The 23,529-nt window shown below is 30.0% G+C and overlaps 2 protein-coding genes across 6 annotated transcripts in view; one reads left to right on the top strand and one right to left on the bottom strand.

The window, feature by feature from the left end:
* Positions 1 to 1,169, bottom strand: part of LOC111379981 (ubiquitin carboxyl-terminal hydrolase 2-like) — a 7,116-nt gene extending 5,947 nt beyond the window's left edge. Inside the window, exons 1-2 of one of the 2 annotated variants that reach the window (XM_023003421.1) lie at positions 1,020 to 1,169; positions 701 to 745 (exon numbers count right to left, since the gene is read on the bottom strand). In XM_023003421.1, coding sequence (XP_022859189.1) covers positions 701 to 731 — 31 coding nt within the window. In that variant the 5' untranslated portion in view covers positions 732 to 745; positions 1,020 to 1,169. The remainder of the gene's footprint in view (positions 1 to 700; positions 746 to 1,019) is intronic. The other variant, XM_023003422.1, reaches the window with a different exon arrangement.
* Positions 1,170 to 17,124: 15,955 nt separating this feature from the next.
* Positions 17,125 to 23,501, top strand: LOC111379985 (transmembrane protein 56-B-like). Of its 4 annotated transcripts, none has more exons than XM_023003434.1 (9): positions 17,125 to 17,346; positions 17,455 to 17,586; positions 19,313 to 19,401; positions 19,509 to 19,641; positions 21,050 to 21,124; positions 21,437 to 21,558; positions 21,641 to 21,716; positions 22,341 to 22,400; positions 23,107 to 23,501. In XM_023003434.1, exons 2-9 carry the CDS (start codon positions 17,473 to 17,475, stop codon positions 23,242 to 23,244), a joined length of 807 nt encoding a protein of 268 aa, XP_022859202.1. In that variant the 5' UTR covers positions 17,125 to 17,346; positions 17,455 to 17,472; the 3' UTR covers positions 23,245 to 23,501. The 4 variants fall into 4 exon arrangements, with proteins under 4 accessions (XP_022859202.1, XP_022859200.1, XP_022859201.1 ...); XM_023003432.1 differs by having other exon boundaries at positions 17,126 to 17,367; XM_023003433.1 differs by lacking the exons at positions 17,125 to 17,346; positions 17,455 to 17,586 and adding exons at positions 18,055 to 18,275; positions 18,383 to 18,514.
* The last annotated feature ends 28 nt before the right edge of the window (positions 23,502 to 23,529 follow it).

The following is a 23,529-nucleotide window of genomic DNA, read 5'->3' as shown; positions in this document are numbered from 1 at the left end:
CACTGCTGTCATCAGTCTCACCCCTCTACCTCTTCCTCTCCCCATAGCGTCCAATTCCTGTTCCCTTCCATCATCAGCCAAGATGATGCCCACTTCCTTGGACACACAACATTTTGTATCAAGGAAATGGATTTCAGCTCATATTTCATCATTATCCAAGACCATTAATGGACCATGCTCATAAATTCACGAGCTAAAATCAAATTAGCACTTCAATGGAAAACTCGTGGATGTCTTTTTTTTAATCATTTTACATGAGTTTATTAAAATGAGGAACACAGAGAGCAAATTTGGAACAGAGATCTGGAATGATACTAATGCAATTATGCAAAAACAAACAGAGAAAATGATGTCAAACGGAATTAAGAGAATTTGCAAATGTAGCAATGCGCCAAATAGAGAAACAACCATAAGACTTTCCGAGAATTGACTGCTGTCATCAAAAGTATCATCAATGACAGCTAACTTTTGAGAAATAAACACTCAAATTTTCTGTTGGAGGCAAAAATGGTAACCAAGTGCCTCCAGCAGCCTCACCAAACAGCCCCTAACTAGAGTGGGTTTTTTTCTAACAAGAAAAATTACCCATTAATCTCCAATATAGTGAAATCTGCTCAAACAAAATTTAAATACTAAATGCCAAAAATTAAAAAAAAAAAATAAAAAAAAAAATAAAAAAAATAATAATAATAAATCATACCAGGATCCGACTCAATAGTGCACCAAGACATGATTTATAGCACTGCTGCAATATTAAAGAAATGAAGATTAATTACGTGAACAAACGCATAGTTTTGCATCAGTTTCGTACAAACTCTCCCTAGTAGTCTAATACTAAAAAATATATAAAAATAGAGTATCATATCACGAAATAAAGATTGCAATTCACTCAAAATTAAAATCTTGAATTACAAATCCTTCTGAAATCATCCAATACAAATTAAATGCAGCATTTGCAATTCAGTAGCGTCGAAATTTTTGCGCTGTGTCTCAGTAAATTGTGCACAAATTGACTATACCTCAAAATTCTACGGTGCGGTGGATAAGACGGCGGAGATGGCGGTAACGCGGTTCCTAGTACGGTTTTCTGGGCTCCGAGGCTCTTCCAAACTTGTAGAGATAAGTATGTTTGACGGGTAGGGTTTAATCGAGCGGGCCCATAAATTCATCAAACTAGGCAATTTGACATAATAACACTCCAACGGCCAAAATAAACAATTGTAGCACTGGCGAGTTATGACAATTTTAGCACCTATGTTTTGGGCGGAAAAATGCCACAACATTAACACATATTAGTTAGAAAGTCTTGATAATTTAATCTTTTGTATTTATTTTTGTAAAATATCAATGAGCTTAATATACATCTTCTTTAATAAAAAATAAAATGTAAGAGTAATATAAATCAAATTAAAAATAAAAAATGCAAAGAATATGAGAAGACCAAAGTTAAGAAAAATGTTAAATTTATAAAATCTGGAATAGTGAAAGTTTAACTTCATCTTCCGCAATTATACTCGATCATTTCTTCACGTGATGAAACCTTCTACTTCAGTCAACAATGTTTTTGAAGATTTGAAATCGATTTGCCCTTGCCATATGTGCAATCGAGCAAATTCAACTTTTTCAAAGTCCCGATACAAGGGATAATCAACATTATCATTGCTAAGTGCCAACAATATGAAAGCATGGCCTCGAATGATCTCACAGCTAACCATTAAAGAAGCACACCCCGAACTTCATATGACTTTCATAATTTGGGTTGTGCAATGCCAAGCACGTCAGGTTGCATTTATCAACAGAACTTATAAAAGAAAATGTTGTCAAATCACCAAACAACTTGACCTTGGAGATGATGCACCATAGCTCTCTAATGAATGACTTTCAAAGTTCAACAATCTTCATGGTTTTAAAATTCAAAAGTCACATGGAAAAAGTGAACCTATTAATATGGATGCAATTGAAAGACATACGCCAGGAATGAGAGAAAAATTTTGAGCCTACTCAACATGAGACATCTACAACATGGATGAACACAGACTCTTTGATCGCATGTCACGTGATTGAGAAATTGCACGATGTTAAATTGAAGCTTCTAAGAAGGATAAAACATGCCTTATATTGCCTTTGCCGCAAATGCTGATAGCTCTGATAAAATGGAATTGTTATCATTTGTGATGCACAAAAGTCGAGTTCTAATAGAAATATTGGGGAGCATCTTGCTTTTTATTAGCGCAAGAATACAAATGTTTGGATTAAGACTCGGAATTCCAAATTAAAAAATTAACATTTTCAAAAGGAGCAGTCTAAGTCCCTATATGTAGAGCTGGACAAAACTCCTGAATCAAACCGATTGAACTGAACCGAACCCGACGGTTCTTCTCAAGTTAAATACCCGAACGTGTATTTGAATCAAGAACCGACGGGTATGGTTCGGTTCTCGATTCTAGGCCAATATCCGAAGAACCGAATCTCCGTAATTTTTTTAATTAATTTATTTTAAATAAGTAAAATTCTTTTATTTTTTCTAAATAAATTTGTTAACTAGTTAATTTAGTTCAAACCACAAAATATGATTTTTCCTATTTTTAATTTTCAATTCAAAATCAATATAATCAAATTGACCTCAATTTTATCCAAATTTGTTATTCTACTGTAGTGTCATTTCTACCGGAGAAAATCGAATTAAATCTCTACTACATCTCTCTTAATTATTTTGAGCTCGCTATCTTTCTCTTTCTATGATTTAAATAATCAAATTTATGAATAATTTAGCAAAGAGAGACGTGAAACATATAAGATTGAACTATATTATTTTGTAAGAGCTAATATTGAACATATCATTAATTAAATTAACGTAAATTTGTATATATTAAAGATTTAATTATAATACGGAATCGAACCGGACCGAATGGAACCGAACCCGAATGGTTCCGTAATTAAATTTGGACCCGACAGTTCCACTTACTAAATACCAGAAAATTTCGGGTCGGTTCGATTCTCGTTAGAACCGAACCGAACCGGACCATGTCCAGAGAACCGATCCGAATCGGATCATGTCCAGCCCTACCTATATGCAAGATCTGCCCGCACTGAACTTTTGGGCTCCAGTAGGCCCAAATTTTTATTATTATTATTTTTTATTTTGTAAAGCCTGGTTCAAGTCTCCAACCCATATGGAAGCCCATTTGCCCACAGCCCATGACCCGTTTACTAACCCAGACCCGGAATCATAATTCAATTAACCCGTTTTCATTTAAATAAAAACCAAACCCTTGCTCCCTCACGTGAATCGCGTCTCTCCTGACTCTCGCTTCCTTTCTCGCCACTCGCAATCCTCGACTTCCAATTCCAGTCCCTGTCCACCGACGGTTGGCATCTCCTAGATTAGGGGCTCTAATCTCCGGCCTAGTATCCCCAAACCCCAATCCCCCACCACAACTTTAACATCCAACTGTCGCCTGGCCACCACCTAACCTGCAAAACCGTTCAACACTTCAACCAGCTATTGCTTCTTCTAGTTCCAACTAGCTGCCAACCTAACAAAAGAAGAAGAAGCCGGAGCCCAGAAGAACTAAAGAAGGTGATTTTGATTTCAATTTCAGCCACTCCAATTTCAATTTTTTCAGCAGTAGATTGGTGATTTTGATTTTTTTCCCCTTATTTGTTGTTATTTTGATTTGTGTATATTGTAATGATATTTTTTTTGTCTTTAACATATGAAATAAATATAGTACTTTGGACTTCGATTGCTCAAAGAGGCACGGATAGTCAGGGATCGCAGACTTCTCCACTTCCATCCAGTGGACTGTGTGAAATTGTAAGTTCAAGTTGCTTAAGATTTGGAAATAGTATAAATTGCATTGTGAAATTGCGAGTTGGAAGGTGAATTGATATTGTGAAATTGTAAATTGCATCATGAAGTGTGAATTACAGTGGATTGATAGTATATATTAGTATTGCACTGTGAATTGAAATTGTGAATTTACGATCCTTTTGTCATTATGAATTATTCTCACTCACTCTCAATAATAATTGGATATCAAATGTTTAAATCCATATATCAAATGAATAGACACTTTCAATGAAAATGGAACGTAGATAATGTTGATGAAGGGGTATCGAATAATGTGGAGTTTGATGTCACAAAACTTCCAACTGATCCTGGTCTAAGGATACCCATTTTAGATTACAATCCTAATATCCGAGATGAAGATCAAAGAGCATATATATAAAGGGTCCTTGTCAACCCCAAGATCATGGCTTTCCAAAATGACAATTTGGAGTAACAATTAGACGATTCAATTCTTCGTGGTTTAAAGAGTTCCGTAGTTGGATGGAGTACAGTGTAGAGAAGGATGCTACTTATTGTTTGTATTGTTATCTTTTCAGAACAAGTTCTGGAAAGCAAGGTGGAGGTAAGTCTTTTGTTGGCGAAGGTTTTACATATTGGAAAGATAAAAAAAGGTTTCATACTTATGTTGGACTTCATGATAGTGCACACAATCAAACTCGCATTAAGTGTGGAGTGTTAATGAATCAAGAGCAACACATTCAATCAGTTTTCTACAAACAGTCAGAACAAGCAAGAAGTGCATATGTTATACGTCTTAATGCATCCATTGATTGTGTTCGAGTTCTTTTGTGACAAGGGTACTCATTCCGAGGTCATGATGAATCTGAGGATTCTCTCAATCCAAGTAACTTCTTAGTGCAATTACAATTTTTGGCTGCTCATAATGAAGCTATTAATGTCGTCACATTGGGAAATGCTCCTCATAATTGTAAATTGACATCACCTGATGTTCAAAAGGATATAGTAAATGCTTGAGCTATTGAAACGATCAATATTATTATCAAAGATGTTGGCGACTCATTATTTTCTATTCTAGTTGATGAATCCCGAGATGTGTCAATAAATGAGCAAATGTCTATTGTTTTACGTTATGTGGACAATAGTGGGCATGTCAATGAACACTTCATAGGGATTAAACATGTTACAAGTACCACGGCTCTATCACTTAAGGCTGCAATTGATAAGGTATTTTCTATATATAACTTGAGCATGTCTAGATTGAGAGGACAATGTTATGATGGAGCAAGTAATATGTAAGGTAAGTTTAATGGTTTGAAAACACTCATTTTGAAGGAGAGTTCATGTACCTTTTACATTCACTGTTTTGCTCATCAACTCCAACTTGTACTTATGGCTGTGGCAAAGAAGAACATCTTTATTACTAACTTCTTTTGTGTGGTTGGTGACGTGATAAATACTGTTGGAGCATCTTCCAAACGTTGTAATCTTTTTCGAGAAAAGCAATTAGAGGCATTGGGAAAAGGTGAGATTTTAAGTTGACAGGGACTTAATCAAGAAATGACCCTTTAGTGGTCTGGTGATACATGATGGAGTTCACATTATAATTCTTTGGTCAACTTGCTTGCTATATTCTCTTCTGTTTTAGATGTATTTGCAATAATTGTTGAAGATGAATCTTGTTCTTATAATCAAAGATCTGATGCAACAAATCTATTGGAGTCGATACAAAATTTTTATTTTGCATTTAATCTGTAGTTGATGAGAAGTGTTTTGGGAATGTCGAATGAACTATCAAAGGCATTGCAAAGGAAAGATCGAGATATTGTGAATGCAATGTAATTGGTGAGATTGTGCAAACGACGACTCCAAATAATGAAAGACGAATGATGGGACTCCTTTTTGGAAGAAGTATGTTCTTTTTGTCAATAACATTACATTCATGTACTTAACATGGATGATATGTTTGTACGTCTTGCACTTCATGGTCGTCCTCAGCGTAATTCTCCCAGAAATTACAAATTTACATCATTACCGAGTAGATTTGTTCTACTCTGTCATCGATTTACAACTTCAAGAATTGAATTATCGTTTCTCGAAGGTAAATATAGAGTTACTCCTTTGTGTAGCTTGTTTATATCCACAAGATTCATTTTCTTCTTTTGACAAGAAAAGCTTGATTCGACTTGCTGAGCTTTATCCATTAGATTTCTCTGCAGTAGATGTCATTGTACTTAACAATCAACTTGAGACTTATATTTTTGACATGCGCTCTAACAAATAGTTTAAAGGGTTGAATGACCTTGGTGATCTTGCGAAGAAGTTAGTTCTGACAAAGAAAGATAAGGTATATCCATTGGTTTATAAACTTTTGACTTTGGCATTGATTTTACAGGTTGCTACCGCTATTGTTGAGAGAGTCTTTTCTGCAATGAGTATCTTAAAGGATAGATTACGCAATCGGATGGTTGATCAGTGGATGAATGATAGTACAATTGTTTATGTAGAGAAAGATATATTTTTGAAGCTCGATAATGAAATTATTGTACGACGACATCAAAATATGAAAACTCGCAAGGAACAAGTTTAATATATAAATTATGTCGTTTTTAGTATCGTTGTAATATTATTTTATTTTTTTATCATCATTAAATCTATGACCAAAACCTCGAAATTCGACGTCAAAAAATATTGTTCGCACTGAACACAAATCCTGGCTCCGCCCCTGCCTATATGTTAGTCTATATTTTTCATCTTTATTTGATATGTGATTTATTATTTAACATGTCGATGTAAGATGGTGGTTCATTTGAGCAAATCAATCTTGAAATTCGTATGCTCATTTTTCTGAATTTTAATTAAATTGAATTGCTCGTTAGAACTTAATTAACTCTAATATTATATTAAAATTTGGAGTTCCATCTTAAAATATTAACCTTATTAAAAGAAGTAGTCAAAACCCTAATATATTTATTCAATGTGAGATTTATCCTTTAATAATGACTCCTTTGTAGAAAATGACAATCAACATATAGATAAGCAAATGCAAAACGTTAACGTATCAGTTTTACTTTTGCTGGACAATGCCCCTTGACATATATCAATGAATTTTCCTCTCACAAATATAGGATAAAGTAGCATGGAACAAATTTTTCAGCACAAAAATAGTCAATTGCTTTAAGCACTCGTCTCTTCGAACAGAAAAAATCAAACATTGAAGAGAGTCCATAGGAACAAACAAAGGAATAAGAACTTGCAACTATTATTGATCAACTTTTTCAATTCAACACTTAATGTCTATTAATGCCCTAATGAATACATAGGAGAGGCAAGAAGTTACCCATGCGAAATTATAGGATGAAAATCTCTTAGTGACTGTATCATCACAAGATCACTATGAAGAGGGAGTTGAAGAAGATATGGAAGACCACCCATTTTATCTTACGGAGATAAATTATGTGTTTGTCATTCTATATTTCTCCTCCTACCTTTCATACCTTACCCCATATTGTAGTTTAAAAGGTACTCTAACATATACAATTCGAGATTAGGATAACTACAACCAAATAAAAGGGGCTACTCTAGATGAATGATTGTATAAGGATCGTGATTCTATTAATTAATTAATTTTTATTTTTATTTTTTGATATATTTATACTAACTACTAGATTGCAGACATCTTAAGTCCTTGTTTGATTCCCATTATTTTTAAAATATATTTTTTTACTCTTTTCTTTTCAATGACACATTTTTCAATAAAATAATATTACATGTAAACCAAAACTTCTGCTTATTTTTTAACTACACATTATCTATTAATTTATTATTCCAAAATACATTCTTACAATAAAATTGCACTTAAACGGGCCATATAAATATATGGTTGTTACGGAGTTTTTATTTAATGTCAAAGATTATTAATTATTGAGTAATAATTTAGATATGTCATATCGTATTTTTTTTCACTAAAGTTTACTAAAAGTGGAAAAATTGTTTGAACCGCCTCTATATAAATATTGAATATTTTCAATATAAAATTAGCCATCATTTGCATAAAAAGAGAGCGATTAATAGCTATCAATTATTAAATTTTTATACCTGACTTCCAAAATAAAATAAAAACAAGAAACGATACCATGGTCAAGTAATGCATCGTTCACAACAATCAACAATTCCTTTGTCTTGAGATTTTAAGTCATTCTATACTCAAATCAAGCAAGTGAGATATGATATGTTCTTCACACTAGATGAATAAAGCATCATTTAACATGTTTGCCTTACTATAGTCAATCACATACTCTTTCTAGACTCGTATCAAGAACTAGGGGTGGACATAAGTCCTGGATAAACTTGACCCAAATCGAGTTGAGTGGATTGGTTCAATTCTTTATAAAGTAAATTGGCAATAAATAATAGAAACGAAAACTAAAGAGTTTTGTTCGATTTAATTATCGATTCTAGAATCGTTACCTAATAGGAACCAAATTTGTCAAATTTTTTGGGTAAATGAACTAAGCAATGGATGATTAAATGGTTGGTAAATAGTAATATAATATAAAAATATTATTTCTATTACTTTTAGTTTTTAATTCATATCTCCTCTTAAATGTAAATTGATGATTTGAAGAAGCACTCAATGAGTGGAAAGAAAATTCGTTTATATTAACTAACATTACATACTTTTGATCATTGTTGTACATTTGTGAATGAATTTTACTATACAACTTGTTGTTTCTATTTTTGAATTCAGATAATGTCTATCGTTCCGTGTTAAGATGGAATATATCACCTTTTCAATTGTTGTGTTTGTTTTGATCGTTAGGAGAACGAAAAATAATTGTTGAAATTATGAGGATAATGAAAAAATTAATTATGGTGCAGAATTGAACCGAACCGATTCGAATAGTTCAGTTCCAATATTAAGTTGGATTCAACAGTTCCATTTACAAAATATCCAACAAATTGATTCAATTCGATTTACTTTGAAATTGAATTGAACATATCGGATCGAACTAGACCAAATCCACCCCTATCAAGCACTCAAAAAATAATTCCTCAAGATTATTTATTTATTCACAAAATATGTCGGCATATTACTTAGGACTATACAATTAATTTTCATTCGACCAATACTCAGTCCCTATTTCACATTTTTTAACATTATAACTAGCCTTTGCCCGTACAATGTACATGTTACATTATTTTAAAGGTAATGTTAGCATGTTAATTGTTAAAGATTAATGAAAGATATGGGCACTGATTGGATAAAGGCTAATGGGTAAATGTACATGATAGGATGTTGAATTTCAGACAATAGAAGAATATGAGTATACAACATCAAAATGTAATGAATTATGTTGAGTTTGTAATAAGTCAGATCTCTGATCTGTGGAGATATTTGTCTACATTCTTCCAATTGTTTTGCCCTCTGCAAAGTAATATCATACTGTTTCTTATGAAGTGGAGTAACATGGTTCCCAGGAATCGGAATCCAAGTTGTAGAACTATGCTTGCATCTTCCAAGTGGCACAGCAGGAGGAGATCATTTTTGGCCATGCAATTCAAAATTGTAGGAACCTCAAATACGTAAGAGATTATGAAACAAAATGGTACTAATAAATACAAGAATTCTACTTCATGTTGTCCCTAATAAAAACAATTAATTGTATCAGCATAATTATAGTAGAATCAAGTTTAAAAGAAAATTGAAAAAACATTTGTAGTGGAACTTTAGGCATAATAAGACAATATCATTACCTCATGTCTATCATAATTTCACAGATTTGTTTATCTTCACCAGCATTTTTTCGAAGCATTTCCTATGAATTGGATAAGTAGTCACATGAATCTGCCTCGAACTAAAAACTGAGCGATATATGCTGTCTAGTATTGGCATCTTCATAGCTTTGCACTCATTCACATACTCCTACATTTGGAAAAGAATGAAATATAAAATTCAAATCAAAACAATAATAATACTAGCATTTTTAAAATGTCTTCAAAATATTTTGGGCAAAAATAAAACACAAGCCGACAACTATAGTAATAATACAGACTTCTTTAGCCAAAAAAAAAAAAACATATTAAATTGAACTTCATCAAGACTGAATCCATAACCTTTACTTATAATATGAATAAATCGTGATGAGTTGCTGTTAAAAGAAGGTAACATTAGCAATTTAAATTATAGGAGCTCATCTAACTACTTCACCAATAAGAATTGCAAGATCCTCTAAATTTGTTCTCCTATTATCCCCAAATTTAGGAGGTTTGACGGCATAATCCTACAATGCCCCATGAAATAGAATGTGAACCCTAAGATAAACGTGACAGGTGGTATTAGCACTTGGTAGTAGCACATCCAACAGAAATCAAAAAGTTCTATCGTATCTTCCTATACAAAGATAAAACTGCACTATGGCCCTGTTTGATCTCCATTATTTCCTTATTAAAATGAAAAATATGATCGTTATCCATCACATCAAGTCACCATATTTGACTTTTTATCTCTTGTGTAGAGTCTATAATGACTATATTTTTTATTCTCATTTTTACAATAATGTGGCTCAAATGGGGGCTATATGAAATTATAAGTGGCTCATAAATTACGTGAAGTCGAGCTTCAGTAAAAAATACAAGTCTTATTTCTTTTACTTAAAATAAATCAGAGTAGCGGATTGCACTCTTTCTCTGGTGCTCTTATTCAAATACTGTAGCAAGTTGATTGATCTCCTCTTCCAAGTGATAAGGATCATACGTCTTTGATAACACAGTAATGTCTTTATATTTATCCTTCTACAAAAATTATTTCCAAGTAAATAATAAGGCAGATCAAATATCTGATAACATGTTTTAGAAAACAATTATTCAAGGCTAGCAAATTGCTTTTGCACCTTCAGGTAAAGCCAACAAGGAGATTCGGGCAAACATACCATAAAGGAAAACTGAAGAATGGCTGGCACTGCAGATACTCGAAGCATCCATTGCCACGTCTCAAGAATATGCTAATTCATTTAAATAACAAAAAACCACAAACAAAATAAGAGATGCATATAACGAATTACTGCCTCCCAAAATTGATGCAAAATAGGATACATAAACAAATCATTTACTAACTAAAACTAATTCACCAATTACCCTCTAATTGTTTATTTATCTTTTTGCAATAAAATATTCCCAAACAAAGAACTAAAATGGTTTCCCACCAAAGCAGAATATGAAGTTCCAAAGAAAGACGTACCTTCACATTCGAAGAAAAAATTGTCACAATTTTCTCGTAGCCAGCTTTCTTGAGATGAAAATTCACCCATTTAAGCAAGACGTTCTCTGAAGCTAGTCCTATAAGCTCTTCAATATCTGGAAATAATACAATCACCTGATTAAGTTATACCTATTGGGCTGAATTTGAACTTGCACCTCTGGTAAGGATAAAAAGTGACACTGTGAATTTATTAAGATTTGAAGAGATATCTTGTTAATTACGTTGTTGTTTTCTACCGGTTATACAAGCTGGGGTGTCTTTTTGAGGTTGAGATCAGCCAAAATTCGAATCTGAAGGGCTCCAATAAATGCAATCCAAATTTAAGAGATCGGAAAAGGTCAACGAGAATAAATAACAACGAGAATAAATAAACTTACTTAACAATGTGCATCGACATATAAAGCAATACTCATCTTTCTACTTCTTTTCTCCTTTCTTTGCCATAAAGAAGTTATAAAATGTAATAAAGACTAAGGGTACTAACCTTTATAATTTGAAAAATTAACCCAAGTAGCAAACTAGTCTATAAAGAATGAGAGATTTATAAATATTTGATAGCCAAATAATGTAAATACTCCGCATTCTTATAAGCAAATTTGTTGCATTCACTATTCCTTCAATAATTTTTTTTAATTTAAAATTCTTTTTAAATCTTTCGGTTTTATGATAAAACGTAATTTTTTCAATTTTAATTAAATAATGTTTATTTTAAATTTTAATTATTTCAATTTAATTAAAAAACTTTATAGTAGCTTTTTTTTCCATTTCATTTTGTTAATCCCTTTTTACTTGCATTTACAGTATAAAATAATATTGTTTTCCTACATTGAATGGCAAAACGACTTCGTTTTATTCCATTAATACGATAAATGATTGAATATATCTTATATATAATTATAGAAAAATAATAATTATGTTATATTTTACTCATCATGTTTGAGCTGAAATTATTTTTTTCCAAAAATAGGAAAATAAAAATTTTGACTAAAATTGAGAATCCTAATATTAAAGATTATCTTTCTCAACTCCATATTTAGATGACATTACATCTTGCAAAAAATTCAAATGTTAGAATATTGAACAAGATATAATGAAATAAAACATAATCTAAAAAAATTAAGCGAACCAAATTGTAACTATCATTTTATACAAATACTAATAAAAAATAAATGATTTAAAAAACTAAAAAATGAAAAAAAGAATTACAGGCAAAAATAAAAAAAAGTTATTAGAAGTTTTTTAATTAAATTGAAATAATTAAAATGTAAAATAAATTTTGCTTAATTCAAATTAAAAAATTTATGTTTTGTCATAAAATGAAAAGAATTTTAAATCAAAAAAAAATTATTTATAATATGAAGAAAAAATTTAAAAAAAATATAATAAAAAACAAATTAAACAAAAAAAGTTACGAAAATTAAATAAAGAATATATAATTATTATTTAACTAAAATTAATAAAATTAAATTTTATCATAACAAAAAAAAATTATAAATCGAAGAGAAATTCTCTTCATGAATGGAGGGTCACTCTCCTTTCAAAGGAGAGTTTACTCCTTTCAAACTCTCATCTTGCACGGTTCGGACGAGAGAATCTCTCTGTGGGATTTTATTTTTCATTTTTTATATTTTTTCTTTTCTTAATCTGTTTTGTTTATATTACAAATAATTTTTTTATTTAAAATTCTTTTTAATTTTTTTCTCTTTATGATAAAATTTAATTTTTTAATTTTAATTAAATAATATTTATATATTCTTTATTCAATTTTCATAACTTTCTTTTGTTTAATTTAGTTTTTTATTATATATATATTTTTAAATTGTTACAGGCAAAAGGAAATGTTTTTATAAAGTTTTTTAATTGAATTGAAATAATTTAAATTAAAAATAAATATGATTTAAATTAAATTTAAAAAATACGATTTATCATAAAACGAAAAGAATTAAAAAGAATTCTTAATCGAATAAAAAATTATTTATAATATGAAAAAAAAAAGAAATTCTAAAACAATTTTAAAAAAATCAATAAAAACAAAACAAATTAAAAAAAAAGAAAGTTACGATAATTAAATAAAGAATATATAAATATTATTTAATTAAAATTAAAAAATTTAATTATATCATAAAGAGAAAAAATTAAAAAGGAACAGTGAATTCTTTCATCTTATCATATTGTAGCAAATTTTTTTAATCATGGGAGCAAAAACGACGTTTTGTTATATTTAATCATTTCTCTATTTTCACACGCCACTTCACTGCAATATTTTTCTATTTTCACACACTACTTCATATCGTCCAATTCAATACTAGTAAATAAAGAAAAAATTAAATGATTAACAAATTATTAAAAAAAAATTATAGGAAAAAAAGTTATTATAAAGTTTTTTAATGAAACTGAAACAATTAAAATTAAATTTTATTTAATTAAAATTTTAAATAGAACAAAAAATATTTATAATATTAAAAAAGAAATTTTAAAACAATTTTAAAAAAATATATAATAAAAACAAAACAAATTAAACAATAGAAAGTAACGAAAATTAAATAAAGAATGATAAATATTATTTAATTAAAATTAAAAAAATTAGATTTTGTTATAAAGAGAAAAGAATTAAAAAGATTTTTAAATCGAAAAAAATTTATTTATAATATGAACAAAACAAATTAAAAAAAGAAAAAAATAAATGAAGGAAAAAAATTTCTCTCCATAGACAAAGAGAATCTCTCCATCTATATAAGAGCATTTTTTCCTCATTTTTTTTTCTTTTTTTGTAATTAGTTCTGTTCATATTATAAATGATTTTTTTCGATTTAAAATTATTTTTAATTTTTTTATGATAAAACTTAAATTTTCAATCTTAATTAAATAATATTTATACATTCTTTATTTAATTTTCATAACTTACTTTTGTTTAATTTGTTTTGTTATTATTATTTTTTTTGAATTTTTTTAAATTTCCTTCTTTTTTCATATTATAAATAATCTTTATTCAATTTAAATTTCTTTTTAATTCTTTTCATTTTATAATAAATCGTATTTATTTAAATTTTAATTAAATCATATTTATTTTTAATTTAATTTAATTAAAAAAATTATAATTACTTTTTCTTTTGTTTGTAATTATTTTTTCTTTAATTTGTTAATCATTTAGTTTTTTATTGGTATTAGTGTAAAATGATGTTGCAATTTGGTTCACTTAATTTTTTGAGATTATACTTTATGACATTATTTTTTTGTTTGATGTTCCAACATTTGAATTTTTGAAAGATGTAATATCATCTGGATGCGGAGTTGAGAACAATAATTATTATAATCAAATATGAGATTAGAATGCTTTAACTTACCTGTTTTTATTAAATTGAAATAATTTAAATTAAAAATAAATATCATTTAAATAAAATTGAAAAAATTACATTTCATTATAAAATGAAAAGACTAAAAAAGAATTTTAAATAAAAAAAGTATTTACAATGTGAAGATAAAAGAAATTTCAAAACAATTTAAAAATATATATATATATAATAAAAAACTAAATTAAACAAAAGAAAGTTGCGAAAATTGAATAAAAAATATATAAATGCTATTTAATTAAAATTGAAAAAATTAAATTTTATCATAAAAAGTAAAAAATTAAAAAGAATTTTAAATCCAAACAAAATTATTTATAATATAAACAAAACAAATTAAGAAAGGAAAAAATGAATAATGAAAAATAAAAAATAAAATCCCACATAAACCATGAAAGGAGAATTTCTCCCTTTCAAAGAAGAGATTCCTCTCCGTGAAAGGAGAGTGACTCTCCATTCATGGAAAGAAATTTCTCTATGGTCCCGTTTGGTATTCATTTTTTTTCAAAATGTATTTTTCTCTCTCTTTTTTTTAACCACATATTCTTTATTAAAATAATATTACACGTAAATCAGAAACTTTTCATTATTCTTCAACCACAAATTTCTCATTTATTTACTATTCAAAAATGTATTTTTACATAAAAATACCTCCCAAACATCCTCTATATTTCTCTTCGATTTAAAATTTTGTTTAATTATTTTTGTTTTTATTATATTTTTTTAAAAAAATTCTTCATATTATAAATAAACTTTTGTTCGATTTAAAATTCTTTTCGTTTTATGTAAAACGTAATTTTTTCAATTTTAATTAAATAAAATTTATTTTAAATTTTAATTATTTCAATTTAATTAAAAAACTTTATAATAATTTTTTCTTTAATAATTTGTTAAATTATTTAGTTTATTTTCTTTATTTATTAGTATTAGATTGAATGAGGTGAAATAGTGTTTGAATATGGAGAAATATTACAGTGGAGATGATGATTGCAGTGAAGTGGCGTGTGAAAATAGAGAAATGATTGAAAACAACACAACGTCATTTTTGCTCACACGATAAAAAAAAATTGCTACAGTATGATAAAATGAAAGAATTCACTGTTCCTAATTACAGTAACTTTCCTTTCCATCCCTCCTTTTTATACAGTATGAAAGTTGGGATAAGTAATGTATATTACTTTATAAAAAAAGGATCAAACCAGTTTGAGACTAGTTTAATGTGAAATCAATGTGACAAAAATGGATAGTAAATATCATATTCTCTCTTTTAAGATAAGGAGGGATAAGTTGATCAAACTTTATTTTTAACCGCATATTGTAGATGTGCACTATTTTGCTTCCAATCTGCAACACAACCGTCTTACTTGACCATTAGACAGCTCTCCACCAAGTATTGATAATATGATACACTTTATTTTACTATTTTTATAATTTGAGTCAACTGCAAAATTTGCATGGTTTTTGAATTTAAGTCCACCAGAAAAGTTTAAATATCCAATTAAAAACGTTTTTAATGAATTTAGAATGCCACCCAATATTGAAAAGTATACTGTCTACCAAACAAGGCAAAAGCAATGATTTTCTGTTCTTTAAAGTCAAATATACTTAGATAAGTTATTTTTAAATTATTTTCAACATTAATTTAAATTAATTGTTATAGAACCGCGAGATTAAAAAATTACTATTTTTAACTTTGATTAATAAAAATTACTAATTTATTTATAAACATAATTTTTGAGCTACCAAACACATGTATTTTATTGTGCTTAACAAGTCTAGAAAAGTAAGTATTGTTAATAAAAAAGTAATTTATAAAAATTAATGTTTAATAAAATAAGTGATCAAAACCAAAATACTCGTGTTTGGCTAAGCGCTTAAGAAGTTTCGAATATTAAGTTTTTTTAATTGAAAAAAAGAAGAAGGTCATTTTGAAAGTTATGTTCATAAAATAAGTAATTTAAAAATAAATTTGAGTCAATTTTAAGCACAATCATACAAATATGTAAGGTTAAACTTTTTTTTTTTTTTTTTTTTTTTTTGGGCAATGGAAGATCAGTTGCTCTCAAGTAAAGTTTTTTTTAATTAGTTTTTTCTTTTCTTTTTTTCTCAACCACATTTTTTTGATGACGTTTTTCGCAACCACCTGTTTATAGAGATACCTTTAAAAAAAGCTTATTTTTTTTAAAGTAATTATTAATTTATTATCTCCATTTGGAAAGAAATTATAAAACGGTTCAATTTATAATGGGTGATAATGAGTAATAGATGCGTGGATAGGAATGTGTAACGTTTGGTAAATTTATAAAAATGGAATAATAGTGATTCCTCCAAGATGTATTTATTAAGTGTCCGTTTCTGTAAGGATTTTATTTAATTTTTTTTTATCAAAGTCAATCTCAATAATTAATTTTACTACATATTTCATAGGATTCACAATTTTTTAAGTATATATTTTATTAATTTTTATCAAAAGCTGCTAAAAATCTGATTTTAAACCCTATCAAAAGGGTTAAGAAATAATTATAATTGTAGGGTTAAAATTAATATTTGAGTTAAGTAATTAATTTTTAAGTTTAATCAATGAAAATAATATATGAAAATAAAAACTTTTTAATGAGACTGCAGATGGGCCCCACACTCGTTACGTTACGATTATTCAAACATTTTCTCTGCTTTGACCTCTCCGCGCAGCTCACTACGATACATACAAAATTACTGGCACAATATCTCCGCCAACGGAATTGTCCATTTTTATTTTTTCTTTTCCCTAAAGAAATGCAAGATTTTTCCAATTTTGTAGCTACTATATCTTAATATATCTACGTACAAAAATTACTTGATCACTTTAAACACTGTGGCACTAATGGTAATTCTGCTCTAATTCATATTTGCTCTGCAGACTTTGACGTTTTTCTTTTTCTGGTAACGTACGTGCATCGCATCGTCTTGTAAGTTGTAACACTACAAAATGTTTTTTTTTTTTAATAATGTTTTTGCAGTTTGTTAATTTGTAATTTGTGGACGTAATTTTTCAGAGATTCTGGAAAGTGAAGATGTGGGATTTAGAAATAACACTGGGATCGATAAATATTGATGGGCATGCTACTCCAAGCAGAATATTGAACTGGTTGTCATCTATTTTTGCTGGTATTTTGATGTGCAAAATTGTAAGACAACTTTTCTGGATTAAGCATTTTTACCCGTAATTTATTGCTGGGTTTTATATTTTTATACATGTAATATCAGTTTCTCGCCCTTTCGAAAATTTTTGTTGATGGAACGTGGAGATTCGTTTGATTTTGGAATAGTATTCGTGGATTTCTGGTCCTCGTTATTTGGTAGATTGATTCTTCAGTGAGTTGTGAGAGGAGAACTGGATTTACATTAAGTCATTACAAAAAAATGAAGGGAGAGATGACTTTTCAATGTTCAATATGAAGTTTGTGTGCTAGAAACACGCATTATTTTTTTAAACCAAAATGCTATGTGTGAACAATGGTGTACACGTAGCATTACACTATATATGAAAATAAAAACTTTTTAATGAGACTGCAGATGGGCCCACACTCGTTACGTTACGATTATTCAAACATTTTCTCTGCTTTGACCTCTCCGCGCAGCTCACTACGATACATACAAAATTACTGGCACAATATCTCCGCCAACGGAATTGTCCATTTTTATTTTTTCTTTTCCCTAAAGAAATGCAAGATTTTTCCAATTTTGTAGCTACTATATCTTAATATATCTACGTACAAAAATTACTTGATCACTTTAAACACTGTGGCACTAATGGTAATTCTGCTCTAATTCATATTTGCTCTGCAGACTTTGACGTTTTTCTTTTTCTGGTAACGTACGTGCATCGCATCGTCTTGTAAGTTGTAACACTACAAAATGTTTTTTTTTTTAATAATGTTTTTGCAGTTTGTTAATTTGTAGTTTGTGGACGTAATTTTTCAGAGATTCTGGAAAGTGAAGATGTGGGATTTAGAAATAACACTGGGATCGATAAATATTGATGGGCATGCTACTCCAAGCAGAATATTGAACTGGTTGTCATCTATTTTTGCTGGTATTTTGATGTGCAAAATTGTAAGACAACTTTTCTGGATTAAGCATTTTTACCCGTAATTTATTGCTGGGTTTTATATTTTTATACATGTAATATCAGTTTCTCGCCCTTTCGAAAATTTTTGTTGATGGAACGTGGAGATTCGTTTGATTTTGGAATAGTATTCGTGGATTTCTGGTCCTCGTTATTTGGTAGATTGATTCTTCAGTGAGTTGTGAGAGGAGAACTGGATTTACATTAAGTCATTACAAAAAAATGAAGGGAGAGATGACTTTTCAATGTTCAATATGAAGTTTGTGTGCTAGAAACACGCATTATTTTTTTAAACCAAAATGCTATGTGTGCACAATGGTGTACACGTAGCATTACACCCCTCACATGGAGGAGGGCCCACACACAATAAAATATTCGCGGCCTCCCTCCATTTGAGAGGAGTGTAATGCATTGTGTACACCATGAGGTGTACACATAGCATTTCTCCTTTTTAAATCACTTCTGATTCTTTTAAATGTTTGGTGGGTCTAAAGAAAATTTGGTGAGGGGGAGGGGGAGACTGAATGCAACAAGTTCAAACCAGAAACATGTTTTTCTTTCATGAGGGAAGATGATTTATCACTTTTCCAAAGGCTCGTACTACTATAGCAATAGATCCAGCAAGAAGTATCAGGTTTAGGACACAATTCAATACAATGCCTGCATATGTTGTTTGTTATGATCTTCTTAAAATGTGTCCCTTTTAATGACAACGAATAGAAAACATGCAGCATATTTTGGTCATTTCTGATACCCTTTAAAGAGTTCCAATTTTGTTGTTGAAGGTTTATGACTTAACAGGTACGATAAGCACTTCGTTCTTCAAGGGATATAGCAAACTTAATCGTAATGAGAGGCTTGACTGGAAAAACAGGTTATTTTGTTTCTCATGCCTATTCCTGTTTTGATGTTATAATAAGGTCCCCCATTTCAGAATGAATTTTGAAGTAATGTAACAATTGGAATTTATTTTTGTGGCAGGGGGTTCTCCACGTTCCATGCCATCCTTGTTGCAGCTGGTTCTCTGTATCTCTTACTTGGGTCACGTGTTTTTGATGGTGCTCATGACTTTAATATAAACATGACATCAACTTTATCGGACACCATAATGGGGGTACGTTACTGCAAGTGGCCATGTCAAATTAACTGAGCATGGAATTATAGTTTCCTAGTAGTTTTGGTTACTTCTTATTGGCTTGCATCAAAATGACATTGTAGATATTTTTCTACACAAGATAGTGCACGGCTATAGATCTCGTTACCCATGAGAGAGCCATTTCTACTTTTCTTTCTTAATCCATGGTTGGTTGCAGGGAGATAAGAATTGAAAATCATTTTGCCTCCTTATGGTTATGACGCAGAATAAGAACTTATTAAAACTAAAGTACATTGATGACAAAAAATATATCAATTAAATTGGTTATTCATCAAAAGTACCAAAAACCTAGATATGTCTCATTTATGTAGGCCTACAAAGAGTCGTAGAATGACATTTACCTCGGTTGATCTAAACTTTTGTCCATAAAATAAATTAGCAAGGTGGTGATGAGATAATCTAACCACATTTAGTGAAAGAAGGCTACCATGCTTGAAATAATATTAACCTTTAGCAACCAAAAAAAGACTGATAAGAACTGGAATGTTTAAAGCTTTTGAAATCCATAAATGAAGTAGAAGAAATCAATGGAATTGCAGTTGGAGCTAAAGAAAGAGGACTGCTAATTGAGTCATCAAAGGCAAATAACAAATGAGATTTTGAACATTTTTAGCATACTAACAAGTCCCACGCAAAGAAATAGATTTAACTTCCAAATCCTATAGTCAAGTAATTACATGTGCACTCAGTTTAGATTTAAATATTAGAAGTGTACTGTTAGAAGAGGATTTTTGAAATAATTGTAAATATAGACAGACAATGCAGTTGTAGATGAATCATGAGAAATAGTTTGAAGATTAATTTGATTCTCACGACTAACACATGGTGCATCATAAGAAATTTTTGAAGGGCGATGATGACCGTAGAGTCAAATTATGAAAATGTCCACTATCTTCCATATATCAATCTGGCTGTCAATTTATCAAAAAGGTACCGAATATCTAGATATGGCCCTTGTTTATATTGGTCTGTGAGAGGCGGACGAAGAAATAATCTATTTGATTAGGAGTTCCTAATTAGAATCTAACTTGGCCTGTAGTTATCATGTGTCTCTTGTATGATTGCTTCTCATTCCTTATCAAATTATTTGATAAATAGTGACATTTAAATTAGATTGTTTAGGTATTGTAACAAATTTTAGGGGGTTCAATTAAATTTTTTTGACATTTATGGAAGCTCAATTGAGAACCAACTTTCCTGTCTTTATATGTCTGTATATCATTCTGTGGACTTAATTAATGTACCAATTTTCTCATCCTTGTTATTTAGTGTTTATAAACTTCTTCAATAATTTCTTAGATCCTTAATGTTATTTTTTTCTTCTCTTATGTTTTTATTTTGATTGTTTTGTTATTCAACAATACAGGTTTCCATCGGCTACTTTATCTCGGATTCAGCAATACTTCTTTATCACTTTCCTGTTTTAGGTGGTCTGGAGTTTGTAAGTGTACCTTAAAACATAAAGTTCACTCGCCATGTTGTTGTTGAACTAGAAAGCGCTTAGATTTATTTGATCCCTTGTAATGGATTTTAATTTAAAAATACTTGTAACTTTTTTTCTACTGTATACCCGGTCTTATCTATTTCCTACCTATTTTTGGGAAAGCAAGTTAGCAGTTTTGCAAGTTTTGGTGTTAACTGGTGGATTCAGCTTGAATTGTTTGAGAGCAGTTATTATTATTTGCACTGAAATGTTGTTTATCTCTTTATTTCTTGAGAATTTCTATTCGAATTATTTCATTTCATTTGCTAGGTCTTACACCATGGACTCTCTTTGTATTCAATCATTCTATCACTTCTGAGCGGTCGAGCACAAATCTATATTCTGATGGTTCTCTTTTCTGAATGCACAACTCCTTTTGTCAACCTAAGATGGTGAAGTGATTTTGATCTTTTCCTCTCCCGTTCCATCTTTTAGGTATTAAACATGTACTCATCCCTGTTACAATACATTCAGGTATCTTGATGTTGCTGGCCAGAAGAATTCCAAGCTTTACATCTTCAATGGCGTGGCTTTGTTCTTTGGGTGGTTGGTATGGTCTTTTATATACTTCAGAATTTTGCATTTTACTCTAAAATGTTAAGTGTTCTGCTCGATCATATTATCTGCACATATTGCAGGAGAATGGAAACTCAACTTTATCGGTCACTTGACTGTGTGGATGAGTTTCTAAAATCTGTGATCATTATGCACTGCCCCAGAATCTGTCTACCGTTCTTTTTTGGTATATCTATGTTTTTTTTTTTGAAATATTGGAGTTTTATAAATGAAAGCCATTTGCCTCTTTAGTTCCTTAAGAAAAAGGGTGCTGGGATTAGCCAGGGCATTTTAGGAATTCACTAGGAAAATAGCTTGTATACATAACATTTTCATCAGTATAAATTATTTGAATCAGCCTTACAAGCAACTTATAACATTTGATCATCAGCCTGCTCATTTGGACATGATTACGGCATTTACAGCTGAAATGACCATCTTATTTTACCACAATGGATTTAAAATAACATAGTTATAATTGTGACTTGAATATTCATTACAGTAAGTAACATTTTACATATTTGTGAATTTCCGTGCATGTAGATTATTTTATATTACATTTTAAGTTGGCTTTTGTGATGACATAGATGTTTGTAACACGTAGACTTTTGATCTTCAGGTTGCAAGGGTTCTTCTATTTGTGTTCCTTTTCTACCACATGTTTATCCATTTTGATCAGGTAACTGGACAATCCCTGTTTTAGTTTTATCAATAGCCTTCAAGAAGACTCTTCTATCTGCTATATTTGATTACTGAATGATAAGAAATGGTTCAATCTGGAATTTTCAGGATACAAGGAACATAATGTCCATTAGTATACCCTACTCTTTCATCTTATTTACAGCTGACGTTTGTTGGAGAGGGGGATATGATAGGAAATTATTTTTTTGTCCTTAAGCTTGTTCCACAGGAGAATATGAGAAACGGAAAGAAGAGGAAAATCTAGAGATATATGGATGACCTCTTCATGGATTTCCCCCCATATTTCTGTGACGTGCTAATCTTTATTTGTTACGTAAATTTTTGAACATATAGTTTTCCTGAGGACAATCTTGCCTCCATCTTCTCTCTGTTCACTCAAAGCACGTTTGGCATTAATTAGACAGTACAAAGTTTTAAGATTTAACTTATTTTTCCTTCTGTACTACTGTCTTCACCTTACCGAACAAACCACAACTATATCATAACTTGCAGATTGTAGATAGTCTTGCTTTTTATATAATTTTTTTTCTATTTGTTTATTCTTATGCTTCGAAGACTTTTTCCAGATGGGTTGCAATTTCTCAGTTTCTGTGGCTTTGAAAACCAATAGTTATTCTTCTTGCGCCAAAAAAACGAAAAAGTTGAAAAAGGATTGTGTAAACTTTATCTTTTGTTCTTTTCAGGTCAAGAAAGTGTTTCCATTGGGCTTTTACAGCTTGCTTACAGTAGCTCCTCTGTTGGCATTAATGAACGTGTTCTGGTTTTGGAAAATCGCCAATGGTTTGGTAAAAACCTTGAACAAGGCTAAACACAGTCAGTAGAATTCTCTTTCTAGCTTATGAATATACATCTATGTGTTTGACTAGCGCAAATGTAGTTTTATTCTTTTCGCTATTATGAGCCTCAACGTACAAGGATATAGCTTAGAGTGTGTAAAACTAGTGCAGGGATAACAAATATTTTAGCATGCATTGTCGAAATTTTTTAGAGAAACCGTATCGTGTAACTGAAAAGTTTGTTGCAGCTTCATGTAAATTGATACTTTGAAATGCCAGAAATTCAGATTAAGATTGTTGGGTAAGAATTTGAGCCCCTGTTTGGCCCCC

The sequence above is a fragment of the Olea europaea genome, unplaced genomic scaffold, assembly GCF_002742605.1.
Source record: "Olea europaea var. sylvestris unplaced genomic scaffold, O_europaea_v1 scaffold2077, whole genome shotgun sequence".
Classification (NCBI taxonomy): Eukaryota; Viridiplantae; Streptophyta; class Magnoliopsida; order Lamiales; family Oleaceae; genus Olea; species Olea europaea.
This window is presented reverse-complemented; position numbering and strand designations above follow the sequence as displayed.

What these genes read in the sequence shown, in the direction of transcription:
- LOC111379985 (XM_023003434.1), top strand. Translation starts at nt 17,473, where the DNA reads ATGTGGGATTTAGAAATAACACTGGGATCGATAAATATTGATGGGCAT. An exon ending in TATCGGACACCATAATGGGG is followed by an intron (nt 19,642 to 21,049) that starts GTACGTTACTGC and finishes TCAACAATACAG; the next exon opens with GTTTCCATCGGCTACTTTAT. An exon ending in CTTTGTTCTTTGGGTGGTTG is followed by an intron (nt 21,717 to 22,340) that starts GTATGGTCTTTT and finishes TTTGATCTTCAG; the next exon opens with GTTGCAAGGGTTCTTCTATT.